Source organism: Periophthalmus magnuspinnatus, chromosome 8 (genome assembly GCF_009829125.3).
Source record: "Periophthalmus magnuspinnatus isolate fPerMag1 chromosome 8, fPerMag1.2.pri, whole genome shotgun sequence".
Classification (NCBI taxonomy): domain Eukaryota; kingdom Metazoa; phylum Chordata; class Actinopteri; order Gobiiformes; family Gobiidae; genus Periophthalmus; species Periophthalmus magnuspinnatus.
Window position 1 is genome coordinate 7,696,142 of NC_047133.1, and position 22,273 is coordinate 7,718,414.

The 22,273-nt window shown below is 39.1% G+C and overlaps 1 protein-coding gene across 1 annotated transcript; it reads right to left on the bottom strand.

Annotated features, from left to right (window-relative positions):
• Positions 1-364: 364 nt before the first annotated feature.
• Positions 365-11,095, bottom strand: LOC117375082 (uncharacterized). Its single transcript, XM_055223820.1, has 4 exons — positions 10,895-11,095; positions 4,274-4,777; positions 2,403-2,504; positions 365-2,219 (listed from the first exon to the last, which is right to left on the bottom strand). The coding sequence occupies exons 1-4, from the start codon at positions 10,918-10,920 to the stop codon at positions 1,271-1,273; spliced, it is 1,581 nt and encodes a 526-aa protein (XP_055079795.1). The 5' UTR covers positions 10,921-11,095; the 3' UTR covers positions 365-1,270.
• Positions 11,096-22,273: the final 11,178 nt, after the last annotated feature.

Consider the following 22,273-nt stretch of genomic DNA (forward strand, 5'->3'; position numbering starts at 1 on the left):
CTAATACATTGACACTGACAAAAAATGAGTGCTGTTTATTCCTTTGGTTTTTAAACACACAACAGCCTCACAGATGTCCTGTCCATGCAGAATTTAACTCTCGATTTTCTTTTTTGTAATTTATTCATGGGTAGTGCAGCAGTTGCACACACCAGAAGCTGCCTGTAGGTAAGGGCGAGGGCTAAAGACATTGATGTGATGTACATTTTAGTTGACAATTTAAAAAAAAAAACAACCTTTGACCTTGGTTTCAAAGATAACTGTTCAGCAAAGTAAGCAAAAATATATATTTTGATATAAGTAAATAAAAATTGTATTAAAAAAATAACTGTTATTCAATTTATTTATTTTTGTCAAGGGCAAAGGAATCCACTACAAAGAGGAGCCGCAGGTTGCCCACTCCTGCTCTAAATTGTACCTTCCTTAAAGAAGGGGTGATACAATTCAATGGGGTATTAACTGCTAACATGTTATTTTCATTCTGCATTTTAATTGCTGAAAAGTATACATTTTCAAAATGTTTATAAATGAAACAAAAAAAACCTTTTTACATTTTCAACACATACATGTTCAAGCCCTCAGATTTGCAGCAAAGATGCAAAATGCGAAGGCATAAGCAATCAACCCTAAGTGAGTCAATCCAACTTAGTAACAACCAGAGAATGCTGTAGGGGACTTCTTTTTTCAGAAGCTAGAACAACAATAACATTTTTAAAGTGAAAACAGATCAATCTGTATTGTGTATCTGTAAGAGCCAGTATATAAGTATACAGGTCAGAACCATAGACATCAAAACAGGAAGTCTTAACAATGAACACAGTTAAATTCATGTAGTTCTAAACAAGAGGAAACTTTAAAACAAGCTCCTAAAGTTTTTCTCATGTTTCTACATAAAATATGCTTTTGTACTGCTGTAATTATGTAATAACTTACTGTGTGTACAGTAGGCTTTGACCACAACTTATTTGGGGAATCCAAAATCTTGAAACATTTTACATAATAATGCTATGTTGAACCAAAGATTATGCAAAATACAAAAAAGTCAAACAATTACTTCTTTAACTAAACAAAAATTTTGAATGAATAAGAAGGCACTGTTCCCTGCAAACATACATCATTACATCGTCCATGTGATTCTAACATTAATTTACTGGAGTCTTTTTTATCACATGTATTTTTTTTTTTATGAAAATGCAAAGTTAAAATCAGTCTCTCGTCTGTCTCTATGGTTTTAGCATATTAAGCCATATAGTCCATGTGAAACAAAGTGCTATTGTACCACACAGCGCTGCTCTGTCTGTTGGTCGCCCACTGCTTCAGACAGAGCCTCATTGTCCTCAGTCTCTGTCTCCGATATGATCTGCCCCTCTCTTTGGATTTCCTCCTCGAGGTAAAACTCAGACATAAGAATGGCTTGTTTTCTCTTGAAGGACGGTTTCCCGTTCTCCAGGAGCTTGTGGATCTTCTGCCATGATGTCATCTCCGAGTGCCACAGAGCGGATCGGGCGCGGATGAACTTGGACGCCTTCGTCTCACTGCCTCGGGCCAAACTCATGCCGTCTTTGACGATGAAGAAAACATCCATTCCCAGAAAGAGAGCATTGAGAGCGATAAAGCCTCCTCTGGCTCCACGGGCTAGGGCCAGGGGTACTTTGGCTGCAGCCTGCCCCACGTCTGGCAGCTCAGCGGCCACTCGTGGCAGAGCCGCAACAGCTTTAGCAGCTGCGGCGGCCACACCTGCGCACATGGCGACTCCAGCAGTTGGATGAATTATTGGCCCATCTACTGTTTGTTGTATCATTTCTAGGAGACAGTCCTGGAGGTTGGACACGTCCTCCATGAACTTCTGGAAAGTCTCGCTGGCCCTCTTCTGCTGGGTACGGTTGACCCCGATCTCGGTTGCCGTGGTGACTGCACTGTTGACTCCGCTGGTGATGCCTAGTCCCACCCCGGTCAAGGTGAGGGCCAGAGAGACTCCTGCAGTCACAGGGATCAGAGCCAGCCCGATGATGGACAGTATCCCTCCCACAGCCCCGACAGAGTTGCCAGTCACACTGGAGATACGTGCGCCCATGTTCATGCGGTCCAACTGAACAGCAGTCTCCTCCAGCTCCTTCAGAAACTGCAGCATTCTGGGCTCAGACTCACTGAAGCGCTGCATGAAGCTGCTGCAGTACTCCTCTTGGAACAGGAACACCATCCTGAAGGCCTCATCCTGCCTAAGAACAATAACATAAACACACACTGACTTAGAACATATTAGTCAGGTTTATTTAATGCCATATTACAAGTAATGCAGAGAACTTCAGACAGGTGGCTGATGTACAGTATAATGTGAGTGGAGTGGGTGTGTGGGCCTATTATTTGTTCAGTATTATTCTTTTAATCAAAACTTGTCTTACCTGAGTTCCTGAAGCAGAGTAATGATGTCCAGCATCTTTTGAACATTGTCTTCTGAGATTTCTTCATCGATGTTCACCACAGGACTGAAAAAGCTGAAGTCGCTCAAAGGCCTGTAAAATAAACATTACCCTTACTATGTATTGGTCATTTTTGACACACAAAGTCACTTCACAGTTTGGTTCACTGTTAATGTTTATCTACACTAAATTATTGTCTGCTTCTAAAATCCCAAGTCCTTATCTTTGTACAATTGGACTATTCAAACATTGTTGACTTTTTAGTCACTTTCTGGTTATGCAAACTTCTTCTGTAACCACAACTGCACTTTGGCAGATTCAAGAAGGTTTGGCTTCTACACCGCGTTCCAAATTGTTATGCAAAAAGTGTCATAAAGGTAAAATTTTTTGGAATTTTCATGGATGGTATTGTGTCTCAGGGCTCTGTGGGTCAATGAAATCAATCTCAGACACTTGTGCCAATTAGTTTGGCAGGTAAGTCCAATTAAAGGAAAAACTATTTAACAAGGATGTTCCACATTATTAAGCAGGCCACCATTTTCAAGCATCATGGGAAAGAAAAAGGATCTCTCTACTGTTGAAAAGATATTTCACAAAAACTTAAGCATGATCATCGTACTATTAAGAGATTTGTGCAGATAAAGGCTCAATGAGGAAGGTTTCTGCCAGACAAATTGGATTTGGGATGGATAAAGAGAGCAAATCCTAAACTATAATTACAAAGCAGCAAACTGGTATTTGAAGCTGCTGGTGACTCTGGAGTCCCACAAACATTAAAGTGTAGGATCCTCCAGAGGCTTGTAGTTATGTATAAACCTTCTCTTTGGCCACCCTTAACCAGTGCTCACAAGCAGAAACGACTCCAGTGGGTCCAGAAATACACAAAGACTAATTTTCAAAACAGACTTGTTCACTGATGAGTGCCGTGCAACTCTGGATGGTCTAGATGGATGGAGTTGTGAATGGTTGGTGGACGGCCACCACGTCCCAACAAGGCGATGCCAGCAAGTAGGTAGCGGAGTCATGTCCTGGGCCAGAATCGTGGGGAGAGAGCTGGTCGACCCCTTTAGGGTCCCTGAAGGTGTGAAAATGACCTCCGTAAAGTATGTAGAGTTTCTAACTGACCATGTTCTTTGGCCATGTTTGTATTCTTCCTCCTCAGGGTACACAAGAAGAACCGTGCTTTCCGTAGCAAAATCATCTTCATGCGACAGTGCACCATCTCATGCTGCAAGGAACACCTCTGCACCATTGGCTGCTATGGGCATAAAAGAAGAGAAACTCATGGTGTGGCCCCATCCTCCCCTGGCTTCAAACCTAGAACCTTTGGAGCATCCTCAAGTGAAAGATCTATGAGAGCGGGAGACAGTTCACATCCAAACAGCAGCTCTGGGAGGCTATTCTGATCCTGCAAAGAAATTCAAGCAGAAACTCTCCACAAACTCACAAGTTCAATGGATACAAGAATTGTGAAGCTCCTACCCAACAAGGGGTCCTATGTTAAAATTTAACTTGACCTGTTAAGATGTTTGGATTGAAATGGCTTTTAATTTCAGTAATACACTAATGTTTCTAATTGAAAAACAAACAAATGACCATTTTCAGTTCTTTACAACAATAACATGGTTTGAAACTATGTATAACATTTGAATTATACTCTGAAGGTTCATGACTTGAAAATTCATATTGACAATATGGCAAAATCAGAGAAAAATATCATTTGCATTTTGAATTTTGAATGGTGTATATATCTATTAACCCTCCAAAACCCCACAAAGTTACACTTAAACACATACAGACGAGGGTGACACTATACACATTTCCAGTAGCTCTGAGAACATGTGTCTCTTTACCCTTTCTTGATGGTGGCGCAGATCCTCTGCACAGCCTGGATGTACTGGTCCAGCTGATAGGCCAGAACCTCCACATTCTGCAGTTTGGGGGTGAAGAATTCTTTATTGTCTCGTTTGAACTCCACCAGCAGGGGGCAGATGTTCTTAGCTGCAGTGATGATGTCCTGCACTGTGCCCAGATCACCCCCTTCAGGCAGCAGTAGCACTGGGTTCTCCTCCTGAAACACCTGCACAGAAGTGACAGCCAGTCTCTCCACAGCATCCAGGAACAAGTCCAGAGTCTGCAGCCCCATCAGGGAGGTCTCCAGAGAGGCACTCAGCTCCTCCTGCAGCTGCTCCGTCTGCTTGACACTGGCTGCTCTATCTTGTATGTCGAGCAGGAGGTGTAACTCTGTCTCTCTCATCAGTATCCAGTTGGTGAGTCCATTCACAAAGTCTTTTGCCACCTTTATGTAGGAAAATGTGTCAAGGACATAACGGGACAGCCGCTCCTCCAGGTCCTTCCTGATAATGGAGAATAACATGTCATGAATGCATTACATGAAAAAGGATACTTTTTTACTTTAGATCACTCATTTTACAATATACGAATATTTGTAGTTAGTTACTTTCCACTCCTGCAACCCTGTTATGTGAGCTGTAGTCAGTCAACACCTTCTACATGTACTTCCTGTATTTATATTGTCTTAAGTGCTGCAATTACAAGCTCCCAGGGACTATTCCCTGTTTGTTTTGTCTGTAATATTGCATCAGTCTACTGGTGCCACATTTTAGCTAGTTGTTGCGAGAAAGTTGTTGCGAGAAAGTTGTTGTGCAAAGTTCATTCATCTTGAAATCTTTATCTGTCCAAAACATACAGTCAAAAAAGTGTTTTGTTTCTGTGTTGTGTGTCACTGATGCAAAGTGAGGAAGTTCCTTTTGCTCTGTACATGCTTCCCCTGGGTGATGTTTTCTGAAACCACATTTTATTGTTTTGCAGATGACAACCAAATATATCTGTCCATGACAGCCAGACCACAGAGCTCTGCAGGACTGTCTCAGGGATGTGCAGAGCTGATCACAAACATCCTGAACTTAAATCAAAACAAAACTGAGACTGTGGTGTTTGTCCAAACTCTCGCACTGCTCAGTTGAGGCTCCTTGCTAAATTAAAGCTCTACCTTTGACTGGTGTATTTTGAAAAGTAACCCATGCATTTGTAGACTGGACTCAAAAGCCACCTCTTCTCCCTGGCATTTAACACTAGACGGGATATAGAGGTGTTTTATTGTTCTTTTCCTATGCATCATATTATCTGTATATTTGTTTTTTCTTGACTTTTATGTGAAGTACTTCGGGCAGCTGAACTTATTTAAAATGTGCTACACATAAACTTGAATTGAACTCGGTGTTACAATGACCTGACCACACTATGGGTTTGGGTTCAGTGAGACTGACCCTAACCTTAAAGGGCTGTATTACATGTTATATGTTCTGATCTGTGTTATAATGTTGTTCCCTCATCACAAACATACCTGGAGTTTCATTCACACAAGTTTAACACACAAACCCTGCACATTTAGGTAGAGTTCTTCTCTCAAACTGAAGGAGAACTTTACAGATGTAGACAGACTAATAAACCAGGATTACTAAAACGTGTGAATGAAACAAAAAACAACTCCAGGTATTTAAACCCCAACCTTAACCCATCTATTTTAAACCGTATCCTAAAGGTACAGTATGTAACTTTCTGGAGGTGGCACATCACTTGTATGAGTCCATGTAAATAGAAAGTTTAAACCACACTTCAGACGTTTTATGTGAAAGACTAAAGCCAAAAGAACATTTTCATGAAAACAAGCAGGAGGAGGCCCTTCTTCTGGCCAAATACACTGCCTGACCAAAAAAACAAGTCACCACCAAAAAAAAAGGTCACACACGCTAATATTTGGTTGTTCCACCTTTAACTTTGTTTATGGCACACATTCGCTGTGGCATTGTTTTGATTTCGCTTCTGATCGCTGCACAAAGCTTCTCCAGCACATCCCAAAGATTCTCAATGGGGTTAAGGTCTGGACTCTGTGGTGGACAATCCATGTGTGAAAATGATGTCTCATGCTCCTGATCCACTCTGTCACAATTTGAGCCCGATGAATCCTGGCATTGTCATCTTGGAATATGCCCGTGCCATCAGGGAAGAAACAATCCACTGCTGGAATAACCTGGTCATTCAGTATATTCAGGTGTCAGCTGACCTCATTCTTTGAGCACAGACTGTTGCTGAACCTCGACCTGACCAACTGCAGCAACCACAAACTATTTGCTTGGTGACTTTTTTTTTTGGCCAGGCAGTGTATAAATTAGTTTGTGGAGATGAAACCATGCTCAGAGTAAGGACACATGTTTTTCCAGTGCAATTAACAATCAAATTAAAAAGAACTTTGATTTTAGTCTATTTTTTGCCAAAAAGTTACATGTGGCTTCAATTTTAAACATTTTTGTAGGTCTAATAATGAAGTATTTATGTCATAGGGACCTGATTTTGTCCCCATATGAGAGGCAAGTTCCCATTAAGTGAGTGTGTACAGATTTTACTTCCCACAGAGTGATAAATATAATGAATTAATACAATTAATTCAAGTTTATTTATATAGCAGATTTAAAACTACTTCAGCTGAACAAAGTGCTTCATGTAAAAGTCAACAAAAACTGGTACAAATCATGGTTTCTTTTGTAAGATTAATGAGTTCGTACATGGTCCCTGACAAATAAATAAATAAACAATAAAACACCAGTATAACGTGTCTACCTAGTATTAAATGCCAGGGAGAAGACGTGGGTTTCCAGTCTTTCTAGTCTTGAACTCTGTTAAAGAGAAAAACCGACAGGCAGTTTAAAATAACAATATCAAACTAACGAGAGGGAAACATAGCAGTTAGTTTATTTTGCGTTATGTTCTTCTTCTTGCATATTTTCAATTTTTAAGCACAAAATCGTTTCCTGGGTTAAATGCAGGTCAGTCTGGGTTTCACTTCCACATGTGCAGCGTGAGACATGAGACACATAAGGACACATCATAGTTTCACTTTTGCTTTGACTCACCTCATTGGTGAGTCGAAACCAACCATAAGCTGTAAATTCTTCATTTCTGTGCTGACATGTGTGTGCGGTTTTAGTTCTCACAGTGTGATAAATCAGTGGCGGGCCGTGGATTTCACCCTTGGGCCTTCAGTGTCGTCCCACTTACACATTACAACATCACCTCAATACAGGCTAATCAAGCAACACTTAATTTCAGGAGCATTTAAAACCAATAAGCCTGTATTACATTCACAATTAAGAGTGAGAAACTTCACTGATATTTTCAAATGCGATTTAAAGATGCCAAACAAAATGTCACCAAAATGATGCTATGTGAGCTTAAACAAGTCTGTCCAATAAACTGCGCTGTTTCATATAAGACACCAACCAGACAATAACAAAACAAACTATTCTTTGAAAATAAAGTAAACAGATCATTTGCATTTTTTGACAATAGGCTGTACAACAGCAAATAACTGAAACTGTGGTGCAGCTGAGATTGAACGAACTTTAGTTTTAACAGCTCAAAACAGTTCTGTTTAGCTTTCATGCTGTATCTAATGTGAATGTGTTTCCAATCACAGGACACGTGCATGTCCAGTTTGCGTTGGACTTCTAGCTAGCCCTGGAATGCAGAACCAAGATCTGATTGGATAATGAAACTGCCTGTGGCCGTGTGCACTTACAGTGGACGGGGCCTGCTCTGTGAAGACCCCAGGAAAAGGAAATTTGCCTGACAACACAAGCTCGCTGAAATATAATTGGATAAAAACTCTACCACAATAAACAACATTGGAAGCCACGACACGACGTGGATATAATATGACATAAAGAGAACAGAGAATAGAGAATATTTTTGTTTACATATTTATGATTTATTTGAGCAAAATGTGTCTCGCCTCAGTGCAGGTATATTGTGTATGCAGCTCTCGAGGTCAAAATAAGTCTGCATCTAATTATAAACTGTGTTCAATAATCAAGAGGTCTGTGTTAGCATGCTAGTTGTCATTAGCTTAACCATCACTGCAAAACTCTGCTACTGCTACTATTATAAACTCATCACTGTGAGTAATTAGGATGCTCTGAATGGATAAGGTAAGTGAGGGATAACGTTGAAACACTGGAAACGGTTCTGTTTTTTCATATTTTTAAGTCCGCGCCTGTAAGAGACATGAGGCATTATGCAAACAACCTACTGTGCTACTGCTGCCCTCACATAACAATCATTAACTGTTCTCCCGTGTTGTTTAATACCCTGCTCTTTCGCTTATCCCGGATCTCTCTATCTCTCTTATCTGTTGACTGGAGCCCAGCCCTGTATTTAAAGCAGTTAGGTTTCGTTTTCCCTTACTGCCACATGGAAAATTTTCTTTTCCAGAAGAGCCATGGCCCGTCCAACACAGTCCTACCATAAAGTTGATATTGTTATTTCAGTTGAGTCTTACATCTGCTAAAACAATCTTCCACTGACACTTTGCAGCTGGCGTCGTCAGTATTCCCCCAGGGCTGTGAGGATAACTGTAGGATTTTTGTCTGAAGCTCTGTTAGACTTTAATCTGAACTTTATTTTAATACAGTCTGAACAGAAAGAGCTGTCGTAGTTGAAACTAGAAAAGCTGACTCTTAAACAAGTAACGCTCAAATAACATCACTCCTGAAAATGCACTCCATTTTTTTAAATTTTTTGAGTGTTTTCAGACTATATAAAAACATATGTCAGTTTTTGCTAATGTAGGCATCGTGTTCAGCATTTGTGTCACTGCTGAACATTCCGCCATAGAAAAATATAAAGAACACCCCTAGCGCGAGGTCCCTGTAAAGTATCAATACAGCCAATTTCATAAGTCCATGATTATCAGCAGTTGTCAGAGGCCGTGGTGGCACAGATCTCTCCTCTAGTGAGTATTAGCTGAAGTCTTTTGCAGTTCTGATGTTTACGTTAAGATAAAATAAAACTTTATTTGTCCCACAGTGGAAAAATGTAAATGCAACGTTCAAGAACAGCAGGAATTACAAGAGCGATATAAATGATAATGTAATGATCTGTTTAGTGTTTAGATCAGAGTTGACATGTTTTGTTGTTGTAGGTGTTTATGTTTCATTGTTGTTGTTGATGTAACGGCTTTTTTCTATGGACACTTGTGTGGTTGCTATGGCGAGAAGTTGATGCAAAGGGTTTATTGTTCTATTGTTCTACAGCTGAACAAAGTGCGTCACATAAAAGTCAACACAAACTGGTACAAATCATGTTTTCTATAGTAAGACTCATGAGTTGAGTTTAGCTGAGTTAACTAATTAAAATAAATAAATAAATAAATAAACCAGTATATCCTGTCTAGCTTTAAAGCCTCTTGAATCAATGTATAAATGTGCACTAAAGATTCATGACAAAAAACCCAGACAGTATCACCACTGTCATATCCTCTTATGGTTTTCTAAACTTTAATAATCTAATTTAATAAGATAATATATGCAAACATCTCTCTATTTAAAATTACTCATGTTATTGTTAGTCCTCCCCTAAGAAGGTTTGTCGCACTGAGCTCAGAAAAAACAACTCGAGTCACTAAGGCACATGTGTCAAACTCAAGGCCGTGGGCCAAATGCGGCCCGCCACATCCTTTTCAGTGGCCTATGATAAAGTAAATTAAAAGGTATGACTGTCTTAAAATGTCACTTGATCATTAGATACACAGTTACACAGTCATTTTTTCATATCTATGCAAATCCATATGCAATATTTGTAACTTAAGCAATAAAAATAGAAACTGTTAACAAGATTAAAAAGTAGTGACATTTTCTCTTACAGTTAAATCTGGCCCTTTGAGAGCAACCATTTTGTTGATGTGGCCCTCGGAGAAAATTTGTTTGACACCCCTGCACTAAGACGACCTCTAGAGGAGAGTGCAGCATCGCAAAACGTAGGATTTCTTTCGCTAAATCGTCTTTCTCTATTGTTGCTATGAGTCAGTGGAATAGTTTGCCAAATGAGATTATAATGTGCACAAGTTTTCAAAAGTTTGCACAGGTGACAAGGAAATGGCTAATATCAAAGCAAATTTGCACTCATTAATCAATGTGTATAAAAGAAAGAGGATTTGTATATCTGAAACTCAGTGATTGTGTGAATAATTTGGTATGGATGTGTGTGTGAACTGAATGTTTTTAGGAATGTCGTATTTGAGGTGTGAGATGTGTTGTATTCGATGTATGTACCATAGATTTACAGGTTTCTCATCCATCTACACCAAATTTATTTTTTACTAAACATCAGCCTGTCCAGGGACTACAGGTGGAAATTAGTATTTTTGCTATAACCTGGCACCAAACATTATTCCGTTTTTGTGTTGTTTTTTTAATTGTTTTTTTTTTTTTTTTTTTATGGTCAATGTAATGCCGTGCACTGTCCCTGTTCAAATAAAAGCATACCATACCGTTAAATGCCAGGGAGAAGAGGTGGGTTTCCAGTCCAGTCTTAAATAACGTTAAAGACTGAGAGGATCTGACAGTTTAAAACAACAATATCAAACTAACAAAAAGGCAACAAAGCAGTTACTTTACCTTGTGTTATGTTCCTCTTCTTGCATATTTTCAAGTTTCAAGCACAAAAGTGTTTGACGTTGAGTCCTGGGTCAGATGCAGGAGAGTCTAGCTGTACAGGGCTGTTCACTCGTGCAGACTTGAGCTGAGAGCTTTGGTGAATTCACAGCTCAGAGACGCGTAAAAGGACATATAACAGTTTCACTTTCCCTCTAACTCTCCTCATTGTGAAGCCAGCTTAGCTTTAAGCTTTAACTTCCTTTGTGACTTCCTTCAGTTCTGTGCTGTGACATGTCTGTGCTCTGCATAACCAAAGAGCAAAAATGTGACATACAGCTGTTGCACGGCTTCACTTTCACTTGGCATCTCCCCACGGGCTGTGTCCAAGATGTGAGGATTAGAGTTAGAATTGTGTCAGACTCAGACACTGAAAAATACGCCTTCATTTTTGTATTCTGCTGCATTTCGGCGAATATTTCACTCAAATCCAGCCTGCTGTTTGTGCAGTTTATGTGTGCACTGTCAGTATTTTCACAATAAGGCTCGTTCTGCAGTGGGTAAACGCAGAGATTTTATTTTGAAAGGCTGGCCGGAAGTCGCACTTTGCCATCTAAGCGGCGCCTTAACATGTTTAAACTTTGTGACCTTAAACGGGGAGAAACACACGCCCTGACACTGCGGTGGACTCTGAGAGGATGTTGTGAGCAGAGACACGCTGCCTGCAGAGACATCTGTGCGTCTGATCAGGAAAAGGAAGTTTTTGCTGATCGCCATGTTGCCTTTTATTGTTTTGAAAATGATCTGCTTCTCTAAACTTCAATAATCTACTAATATATGCAAACATCTGTCTACTATTTAAAATGATTCATGTTATTGTTAGTCCTCCTCTAAGAAGATTTGTCTCACTGAGCTCAGAATAAAACAACTCGAGTCACTAGGGAGGGCGCCCTCTAGAGGAGAAAGCAGCAATGTAGGGCCTCGGTCTCTAAATCGACTTTCGTTGTTGTTTGTTTTTGTTGTTTGTTTTTGTTGTTTGTTTTTGTTGTTTGTTTTTGTTGGTTGTTTTTGTTGGTTGTTTTTGTTGGTTGTTTTTGTTGGTTGTTTTTGTTGGTTGTTTTTGTTGGTTGTTTTTGTTGGTTGTTTTTGTTGGTTGTTTTTGTTGGTTGTTTTTGTTGGTTGTTTTTGTTGGTTGTTGGTTGTTGGTTGTTGGTTGTTGGTTGTTGGTTGTTGGTTGTTGGTTGTTGGTTGTTGGTTGTTGTTGTTGTTGTTGTTGTTGTTGTTGTTGTTGTTGTTGTTGTTGTTGTTGTTGTTGTTGTTGTTGTTGTTGTTGTTAGTCAGTGGAAAAGTTAAAGCCAAATGAGATAACATGCACAAGTTTTCAAAAGTTTGCACATGTGACAAAGAAATGGATGATATCAAAGCACAAAAATGAATGAGAAAGAAAGAGGATTTGTGTGTGTGTGTGTGTGTGTATGTGTGTGGGGGTGTGTGTGTGCAGTGGTGTGCGTGTGGGGGTGTGTGTGTGTGTGTGAACTGAATGTTTTTTAGAAATGGTGTATCCAATTATTAATTAAAAGAAAAAGGGAAAGAGAAAAAGAGAAAAGAGAAGGAGGAAAACGTATAAAAAGGAAAAGAAAAGGAGAAAGCAAAAGGAAAAAAAGAAGGAAGAACGGAAAGGAAGGGAAAAAGGGAAGACAGGAAAAGTAAAAATAAATAAATAAAAGAGAATGGAGACCTAATCCTGAGACTTTATTTATTTATTTACTTATTTTGACTTCTTACTTCTTTTTTTATATATACAGACAGAAAACAGCAAATATATGATGCAAGACAAATGGAATTATGTAGCAAAGAAAAAAGTAAACTTGCTAAACTAAATCTTTTAAACAAATGTTTGGGGGGAAAAAAAGGAAAGGAAAGGAAAGGGAGAAAGGAAAAGAGGATAAAAGAAGAAAGAAAGGAAGGGAAAAAAGGGAAGACAGGAAAAGGAAAATATAAATATAAATAAAAGAGGATGGAGTCTCAACCCTGAAACTGAATGTCACAACTAGTTATAACTTCATAACTTTACTCACTCATTCATTCATTTTACCTGCTCAATAATAAAATTGTGATAAATACAAATAAGGGCATGTACAAAGTCAAAAAATATATGCTTAAAGATAAAATAAAATACTTAGAGGTAGAAAATATATTCAACAGCAGCATCAGAACAACAGTGCAAACATGATTTATTAAGGTGATAATTTGAGGGGCGAGATGTGGTATGTGATGTATGTACCATATGTTTACAGATCTTTCATCCATCTGCACCAAACTGTTCTTTTTACTCAACATCAGCCTGTCCAGGGACGACAGGTGGAAACTAGTGTTTACGCTATAACCTGGGACCAAACATCTTTCCTGTTTGTTAAGGTCAGTGTCATGTTGTGAACTGTCCCTGTCTAAATAAAAGCAAACCACACCATATATTCACATATTTTACTTTCTTTTTTTTTTTTGTATTTTTTTTTTTTTTTATTTTGAAGAACACCCAGTGACATAGAAACACATACAATATTTACAGCTTACTATTTACAGAGAAAGTTGTGTTGATGTGTAAAAGTGTTAGGGGGGGGGGAGTACAGTACGGTACCTGCATTATTCTGTCTTGGTTGGTTTTCTTTGTAAGTATGCGTGTGTGTGTGTGTGTGTGTGGGGGGGGGGGGGGGGGGTGTATGAGTGTGTGTGCGGAGATAAAGAAGTAATACTAATAATATTAATAATAAAAGTAAAGATAACGATAACAGGTTTTATTATTGCTGTCATACTCAGTGTTGGTCAATATTGCTCTATGTTAGTTTTGTGGTCCTAATGGTGGTATTGGTTATTTAGATTTAAATGTAAAATGTGTGTGCATGCGTGTCCTGTACAATGCATTAAAAGAGGCAAGGTTTTGGTGAGCCCGCACTCAAGGGGCAGTACCCCCTAGCAACGCGCCCATTCCTTGCTAACCCTAATCTTTTTATGTATTTGTTGTCAATTATTATTATTATTGATTAATAATTAATTTATTATGATTAATAATTGTTATTATTGTGTATATATATATATATATATATATATATATATTATATATATGTGTGTATATTTAAATTATTATTTAATAATTCATGTTCTTTATTTTAATATTTAATATGTGTGTTTATATTCATCCATTTATTTATCTCCATCAGAACCACAAATTAATTCAATAAATAAATTAGTTAATGAATAAGGCAATAATAATGACAATAATAGTAGTGACAGCAACAATAGAAACGTGTACATACAATGAAAACAATAACACAACAATAATAGTGATATACAGCAATAGTGGTGGTATGATTGCAATTATTGTAATAAAGTTTACATAATGTCGTGTGTGTGTGTGTATGTGTGTGTGTGTCTTTGTAGGAATGGGGGGGTGTATAGGAGTGTGCGTGGCATTCTCATAATTACTATGTTAATGGTGTTGTAATAGTCTATTGGTGGAGTTTATGTTGTTGATATTGATGACTGATTGAAAACAATATTGAAGTGGTTTATGAATGGTGTCCAGGTTTCCATGAAAGACGGTATGTCATCCTCAAAGTATGCTGTCATTTGAGAGGTTGAAATGTGATGGATGAGTGAGTTAGACCAGTGTTTGATGTTTATTGACTGTTTTGATTTCCAGTTTTGTAGAATTATTTTCTTGGCGATAGTTAGAGATGTCAACAAACTGTTTTTATATTTAGGTGGTATGGTGAAAGTTGTAATAATGCCAAGTAAACATAGGGATGGGGAGGGAGGAATTCTGCAGCTCAGGATGTCTGTGAGTTTGTGTGTAACTGTGTTCCAAAAACCCTGAACTGGTGAACATTCCCAGAGTGCATGTAAATAAGTGTCTGTGACTCCCATGGTGCATTGTGAACAGGTGTCTGTGTCTGTTAGTCCCATTTTGAATTTCTTGTATTGGGTGATGTGTGTCCTGTGGATAACTTTGTATTGGATAAGTTGTAGATTAGTGTTGGATGTCATTGAGAATGTATTTTTGCAAATTTCTGTCCAGAGTTCGTATGTAGGTGGTGTATCTATATCTGTGTTCCATTTGAGTTGTGGTGCATGTATTATATTGTCTGAATGGATAAGTTTGTATAGTTTGGAAATGAGTTTCTTTGGTTTCTTGATATTCTTTATGTTTTCTAATAGTTGAGGGGGATCCAGGGTATTATTAGTTATATTAATCTTGCTTTGGATAATGGATTTGATTTGTAAGTATTGAAAGCGATTATTGTTGTTGATTTCGAACTGTTCCATAAGTTGTCTAAATGTTATGAATTTATTGTTGTGGAATAAGTGGTGAAGGTGAGTGATGCCTTTTTGTTCCCATGTGCGATAGTGAAGTGGGGTACTATTCATGTGAAAGTCAGGGTTGTGCCAGATGGGGGTGTATTTACAAGGTGCCGTGGAAGAATTAGTTAATTTTAAGGCTTTCCACCAGGCTGTCAGAGTTGTTGAAATGACTGTGTTCTTGAAGCAGTTATGTTTTTTGAGAGTAGTATTCATTGAGGGTATGTCTGCCAAAGAAAGATTTTTTAAATATGACTGTTCCAAAGAAATCCATGTGTTATTATTGTATGTTTGTCCTGTCCACTTAACTAGATATTGTAGTTGATTTGCCAAGTGATAGTGGATGAAATTTGGTGCTTCGAGGCCGCCTTGTGCTTTGTTTTTTTGTAATGTTGAGAGTTTGATTTTTGCTTTTTTGTTCTTCCAATAAAAGTGTATCATTAATGAGTCTAGTGTCTGAAACCATTTGTCCGGAGGTGTAGCTGGGATGTTTGCAAATAGGTAATTCAGTTTGGGGAGGATTTTCATTTTTACTGATGCTATTCGTCCTATTAGTGAAAGTGGTAAGTTTGTCCATCGTTCAAGGTCGTTTTCTATTGTTTTAAGCAGAGGGTTATGATTAAGTGAGAACAACTCTGACAGCCTGGGGGAAATGTTAATGCCTAAATACTTAATGTTACCTGTGTGCATACCAGGGAATGAATCCTGAGCTGCAGAACTTCCTCCTTCATCTGAGAGAGGGAGTATTGTTGATTTGTTCCAGTTGATAGTGTAGTCTGATATGGATGAGAATGTATTTATAATTTTGAAAGTTTCGTGTAATGATTGCTGTGGTTTTTGTAGGTACAGTAGAATATCATCTGCATATAGGCTGATTTTATGATGTGTGTCCGAGACGTATATTCCTTGTATGCTGTTATTTTGGCGTATTGCTACTGCAAGCGGTTCAATGAATAAGGCGAACAGCGAGGGAGAGAGCGGGCATCCTTGTCTAGTGCCCCTGTGCAGTGTGAACGAAGGTGAGGTGATACCATTAGTTGTGACTGTGGCTCTAGGTGAGGTATAGAGTGTCTTAATCCAGTGGATAAATGACTCCCCGAAGCCAAATTGATGGAGTGTGTGGAAAAGAAATGTCCAGTTTACCTTATCAAAAGCTTTTTCTGCATCTAATGAGGTTATGATTGTCCTGATATTTGATTGTTGAGCGATATTGATGAGGTTGAATAATCTACGAAGGTTGTCTGAAGAGTTTCTATTTTTGATAAATCCTGTTTGGTCGGGGTGAATTAATAGTGGTGTAACTTTTTCTAGCCGGAGGGCAAGTGCTTTTGTAATGATTTTTAAATCTGTATTAAGTAATGAAAGAGGTCTATAGCTGGTGGGTTGGGTCTTTGTCTGGTTTAAGTAATATTGTTATGGCTGCTGTATTCATATGAAGAGGGATTTGAGATGTATTTTTTATTTCAGTCACTGTCCGGTTGAAAAGTGGTGATAGTAAATTCCAAAAGTGCTTATAAAATTCAGGGGGGTATCCGTCGGGACCGGGGGCTTTGTTGTTGGGCATCTGAAGGAGGGCTTTATGGAGATCTTGCAGTGATAATGGTGCATCTAAGAATTCAGCCATATCGGAGGGTAATTGTGGTAGGTTTATGTTTTGGAAAAATGATTTAATTGCTGTTGGATTGGATTCTTTTTCTGATGAATATAAGTTCTTGTAGAACATACGGAATGTGTTATTAATTTCTTGTGGATCATGAGTGATTTGATTTTCAAAGGTCTGTATTGATGGAATTATTGATTTGTCTTTTTTTCTTTGAAGTAAGTTTGCAAGATATTTACCAGATATATTATGTTTTTCAATAAGTTCATATTGGAGTTGTTGCATAATAAAGTTGTTTTTTTCCTGTAAAATTTTGTCTAGTTGTAGTTGTGTGTTTCTCAATTCAGGCATATTTCCGTTTTCTGTCAATGTTATTATCTTTTGATGTAATTGTTGTTCTAATTCTATTTGTTTTTTCTTTTTGTAGGTTGAATATGAAATAATTTTCCCTCTTAAATATGCTTTACCGGTTTCCCAGAGTGTTATTGCAGTGGTCTCCGGGGAGTCATTCAGTTCCATGAAGGATGCCCACTCCCTCTCTACCATCATATTGAATACTGAGTCTTTGAGTAGTGAAAGATTGAAGCGCCATCTCAAGGAAGGTTTGGTGTAGTAATGAAATTGTAGTGTTAGACTGACTGGTGCATGGTCACTAATTGAGATAGGATGAATTGTGGTTTCTTTTATATTAGACAAGAGAATATTGCTTATGAGGATATAGTCAATTCTTGAGGAAGAATGATGTACCGCAGAAGAGTGTGTGTATTGTTTTTTGTGTGGGTGTGACAATCTCCAACTATCGCCAAGTCCAAAGTCTGTCATGTATTGTTTTATTGTGTCTGTGGAATGCCAGTGTCTATTATGTCCTGCGATGTGTGAGCGGTCAAGGTTTGAATCCAGTACTGTGTTGAAGTCTCCAGCGATGATTATATTTGAAGCTTCGTTTAATTTTGAGAATATACAGTGAAAAAATGAGGGGTCGTCGGTGTTAGGTCCGTATATATTAACTATTGTAAATTTATTGTTGGACATGGTGCCATTGATGATGACATACCGTCCCTCAGGGTCAGTTATTGTCGAGAGATGGTTGAATATAAGTTTGTTGTGTATTAAGATTGATACTCCTCGTTGTCTGCTGTTGTATGTAGATGAATATATACTGTTAAATTCTTTAAATTGTAGTAGATCAAGATCTGAATTTGATAAGTGAGTTTCTTGTAGAAGGCATATGTCTGGTTTTAGTTTATGAAGTTCGCTGAAGATTTTTTTCTTTTTCGCCTGTGTGCGAATGCCACGCACATTCCAAGTGACAAATGTTAATGTGTTTGGTGTCTGTATGCACATGTGTTTGTGTTAGGTGTGCAAAACCAAGACAGAGCAGACAGTAAATGCATCATTTGAATGAACTGATAACAGGAAAAAAATGTTGAAACTTGAAAATAAGAAGTAGATATAAAATAAACAAAATTGGATAGGGGGTTGAGAAAAAGAAAGAAGAGGCATGGCAGTATATGTATGTCTGCAAGTGAGTGCGAGTGTAGGAGAGAGAAAGAGAATGAATAAAGATAAAAGGGAGAGTCATAGTCCAGAGCCATTGGATAGAGTTATTAACTGGGAGTGAGGAGACTAGTGCAGTTCTATATGTCTAAAGTAGTTAGTTGAGACCTGGGTTATATGAATCAGTTTTGTATATGAGAGAGCGAGCAAGAGAAAGAGGGAGAGAGTGCGCGTGTGCATGCGTGCGTGCGTGCGTGTGTATGTCCGTATGTCTGTGTCTGCGTGCGTGTGCGCGTGTCTGTGTATGCGTGGGGGGAAGAAGGGATGTATGCATGTGTGTCTGTAGGTTCTGTGTGTTGTTGAGTTATGGAGAGGTTACAGTATTGGAAAGTTTAGTAAAGCCAAGGGGTTATTTCTGTATTCCGGTATAGCTGTCCATTTATGTAAAGTTTGTCCGAAACAATGATTGCTTTCTTTCCTTGTTGAATCATGTCCTTGCGAATCGGATAAAGTTTTTGGCGGCGCTGCATTATTTCTTTTGGGTATTGTTCATTCAGTCCATAATTCGTTCCTTTCAGTTGTCTTCCTTGATTCTGTACGTGTTGTTTTTGTTTGTAATGCTCGAATTTGGCCACGATTGGCCGGGGTCGTTTATTGTCCGGTGTGGTGTTTTTTGGTCCCATGCGGTGCACGCGATGAAATGTGATGGCGTTTACTGTAGCAGCTGGGAGTTTGAGTTGTGTTGTGATGAAATCTTTGACTAGTTTCTCTGCGTCTTCTGTGGGTTGCTCCGGGATGCCGGTGAATACCAGGTTGTCCCTCATGCTGCGTGACTGTAAGTCCAGTATGGTTTCTTTCATTGCTTTATTTTCTGTTGTTATTGTTGTAACCTGTGTAGTGAGTGTGCTGACTGATTTTTTCAATGATTTATTTTCTTCGGTGAGTGTTTGTATCTGTTCCTGACTGAATTCCAGGCTGTGTCGGAGTGCGGAGAATTCTTGGTGCAAAAGTTCGATGAGTGCTATTCTATTGTCCATTGCGGTGAGTTTGGTGTCAATTGAGCTGAGAATGACGGCGATGTCGGCGATGTCTGCGCAGCATGAGGGGTCGGATGGGTTGTTTGTGTGGGTAGTACCTGAGTCTGGTGTTGAAGCCATACGCAGTCTCTTTTTTCATTACTGGGAGTGGAGTTGTTGACGGAGTTGGTTAAATCCTGGTTCATATTGATGCACAGTCGGGTGAAACAGTCGTCGATATATTCCTCAAGCGATTCCAGGGTTGTGGGTATATTGCACGAGTTCGGATGGAAAGAGGGAGAGAAAAAGAAAAAATAAAGTTCCAGTAGAAAATAACTTTTGTTTTGTTTTTGTGTCTCTAGCAGCAGGGCGCCGCCATCTTAGATCTCGCACAGTCTCGTGAGCTCCGCTCAAAGTCTCATGGACGCCACCTCTCAAAGTCTCATGGACGCCACCTCACCACATATTTTACTTTCATTTTTGTGTGGCCTCTCCTTTTGCTCTTCCCATTAGTCACTTAACCCCACCCTCAGTGTCCTTGTTCCTGGTTTAATTCTAATGTAGACATGGTTTAGTCCAAGGCAAGGCAAGTTTATTTGTACAGCACAATTTGTACACAAAGTAATTCAAAGTTCTTTACAGAATAAGAAAGACATTAAAATCACACAAATCAAAACATAAATAATCACAAATAATCATCATAAAATTAACATTAAAACAGAAGTCATATGCACAGCTAAACAGAACTGTTCTGAGCCTGGATTTAAACATTGTCAAAGTAGAGGCTTGTCTCACATCTTCAGAAAGACTATTAGCTGCAAAAAAACTCAAACGCCAATTCTCCATGTTTAGTCCTGCCTCTGGGCACCAGCAGGAGGTCGGTCCCTGAAGTCCTCAGAGTGTGAGATGGTTCATTTGGCACTAACATGTGGGAGATGTACTTTGGTGCTAGGATATGAAGAGACTTGTTCACGAGCAGAGCTGCTTTAAAGTCTATTCTTTGAGCTACAGGAAGCCAGTGCAGAGACCTGAGCATAGGACGTATGTGCTCGTACTTCCTGGTTCTAGTCAGGACCCGAGCAGCAGCATTCTGGATGTACTGCAGCTGTGTTAACGCTCGTTTGGAGAGGCCAGTGAGCAGATCGTTACAGTAGTCTAACCTACAGGAGACAAATGCATGGATAAGTCTCTTTAAGTCTGACTTCGACAGTATACCTTTGATTTGTGCAATGTTTTTAGGTAGTAAAAAGCTGCAGATGTTATTGATTTGACATGGATGTTAAAGTTTAAGTCTGAGTCCATTGTTACCCCTAGATTTCTAGATGTGAAGGTTTTAGAGAGAGAGACTGGAGGTGACTGCTGAAACATTCTTTTTTATTTCTGTGAGCCAAATACTTTGACTTCAGTCTTGTCTGAGTTTAGCTGGAGAAAGTTGTTTTGCATCCACACACTGATCTGTTGGATGCAGTGGCAGAGTGAATCCACTGGTCCATATTCACCTGCTGCAGTGAGACATAGATCTGAGTGTCATCTGCAGAGTTTTGGTAGGACACATTATTGCTGCGTATTAACTGGCCTAACGGCAGCATGTAGAGATTGAACAGCAGGGGTCCCAGGATTGAACCCTGGGGCACCCCACAGGTCAGGGACATTTTGTCTGAGATACATTTTCCAATTTCAACAAAGTACTCCCTGTTTTCTAAATAGGACTTGAACCAGTTTAGTGCAGTACCAGAGATGCTCACCCAGTCCTCTAGTCTCTGTAAGAGGATCCCATGATCCACAGTGTCAAAGGCAGAACTCAGATCTAACAGGATCAAGACTGAGACTTTACCTGCATCAGTGTTCAGGCGGATGTCATTTGTCACCTTGATAAGAGCAGTCTCAGTGCTGTGGTGGGGTCTAAAACCTGACTGGAAAACATCATAGGAGTTGTTCATTTGGAGAAAGTTAATAAGCTTTTGGTAAGCACTGTTGGTACTAGGAACAGGGAAACTCACAACATGAGAAGCGGTCTAAGTGGTAAATGACTGCAAAGGATGAACTAGCCGTTATTACCTCGTGGACGTCAAAGGTGGGTGAGCTGAACAAACACAGGACAGGCAAAAAGGAGCTAAACCTAAGAAATGCTCACGAGAAGAAATGAGCAGAAAGCTTGAGGCTTACTCAACTGGGAAAGGGGAGCAGCAGATGAGCAGAATGAGAAGAATGGAGTGACTGAAAACAGACAAAGATGAGCATGTTTGGCACAGCACCAAAACGACTAAATTCAGACAGAGAATTTATAAAGAAATACAGAATTTATACAGAGAGATGAGATACATGACAGGCAGAAGCAGAGAACATGAGACAGCAGCAAATGCCGGCAGGACGTGAGGCAGCGATTGCCCGAAAAACACACGATAGATTTAAATATGGATCACAGACCACCTCCAGTATTTGACATTAGACTTACTGGGGATGCGATGGGCAGCGATGATGAAATTATGGATGGTGGCTGATCATGTAATTCCATGCGTGAAAGGCATGATGCTTTAGATGTGGATCAACCGTTATTGATAACCTCTACTACTGCCATGTTATTGCTCAGAACTGCAATTTGTTTCCTCCGTAGGTGGCAAGCTACAGCGATGTGCATTATTTCAGATAGAGCAGAGAATTTGGGGACTGAAGAGGAGTAACAACCACAGAAAAAAACAGACAGAAGTGCAGTGTGCATATAGGCCTACTTTGAAATAAATGACACAATGAACTATGCAGGCCTATTTGAGTCCTTCCTATATTTGTGTAAAATTTGTATTAAAAACTAGCCCACTTTGTTATAAATAAAACATTTAGCTGCAGCTTAGTAGCTTTAAAAAAGTAAATATAAAATTAGGAACATTTGTGACAAGTCCATTTCAGTGTGCTCCCATCCTCTTTGGTTTTTGTTTT

Bases quoted from the DNA above. Each gene is read 5' to 3' on its own strand.
- LOC117375082 (XM_055223820.1), bottom strand. From the start codon at position 10,920: ATGCAAGAAGAGGAACATAACACAAG. The intron at 2,505-4,273 runs GTAAAGAGACAC...CAGGCCTTTGAG, and splicing joins TGCGCCACCATCAAGAAAGG to CGACTTCAGCTTTTTCAGTC. The intron at 2,220-2,402 runs GTAAGACAAGTT...TATTGTTCTTAG, and splicing joins ACTCTGCTTCAGGAACTCAG to GCAGGATGAGGCCTTCAGGA.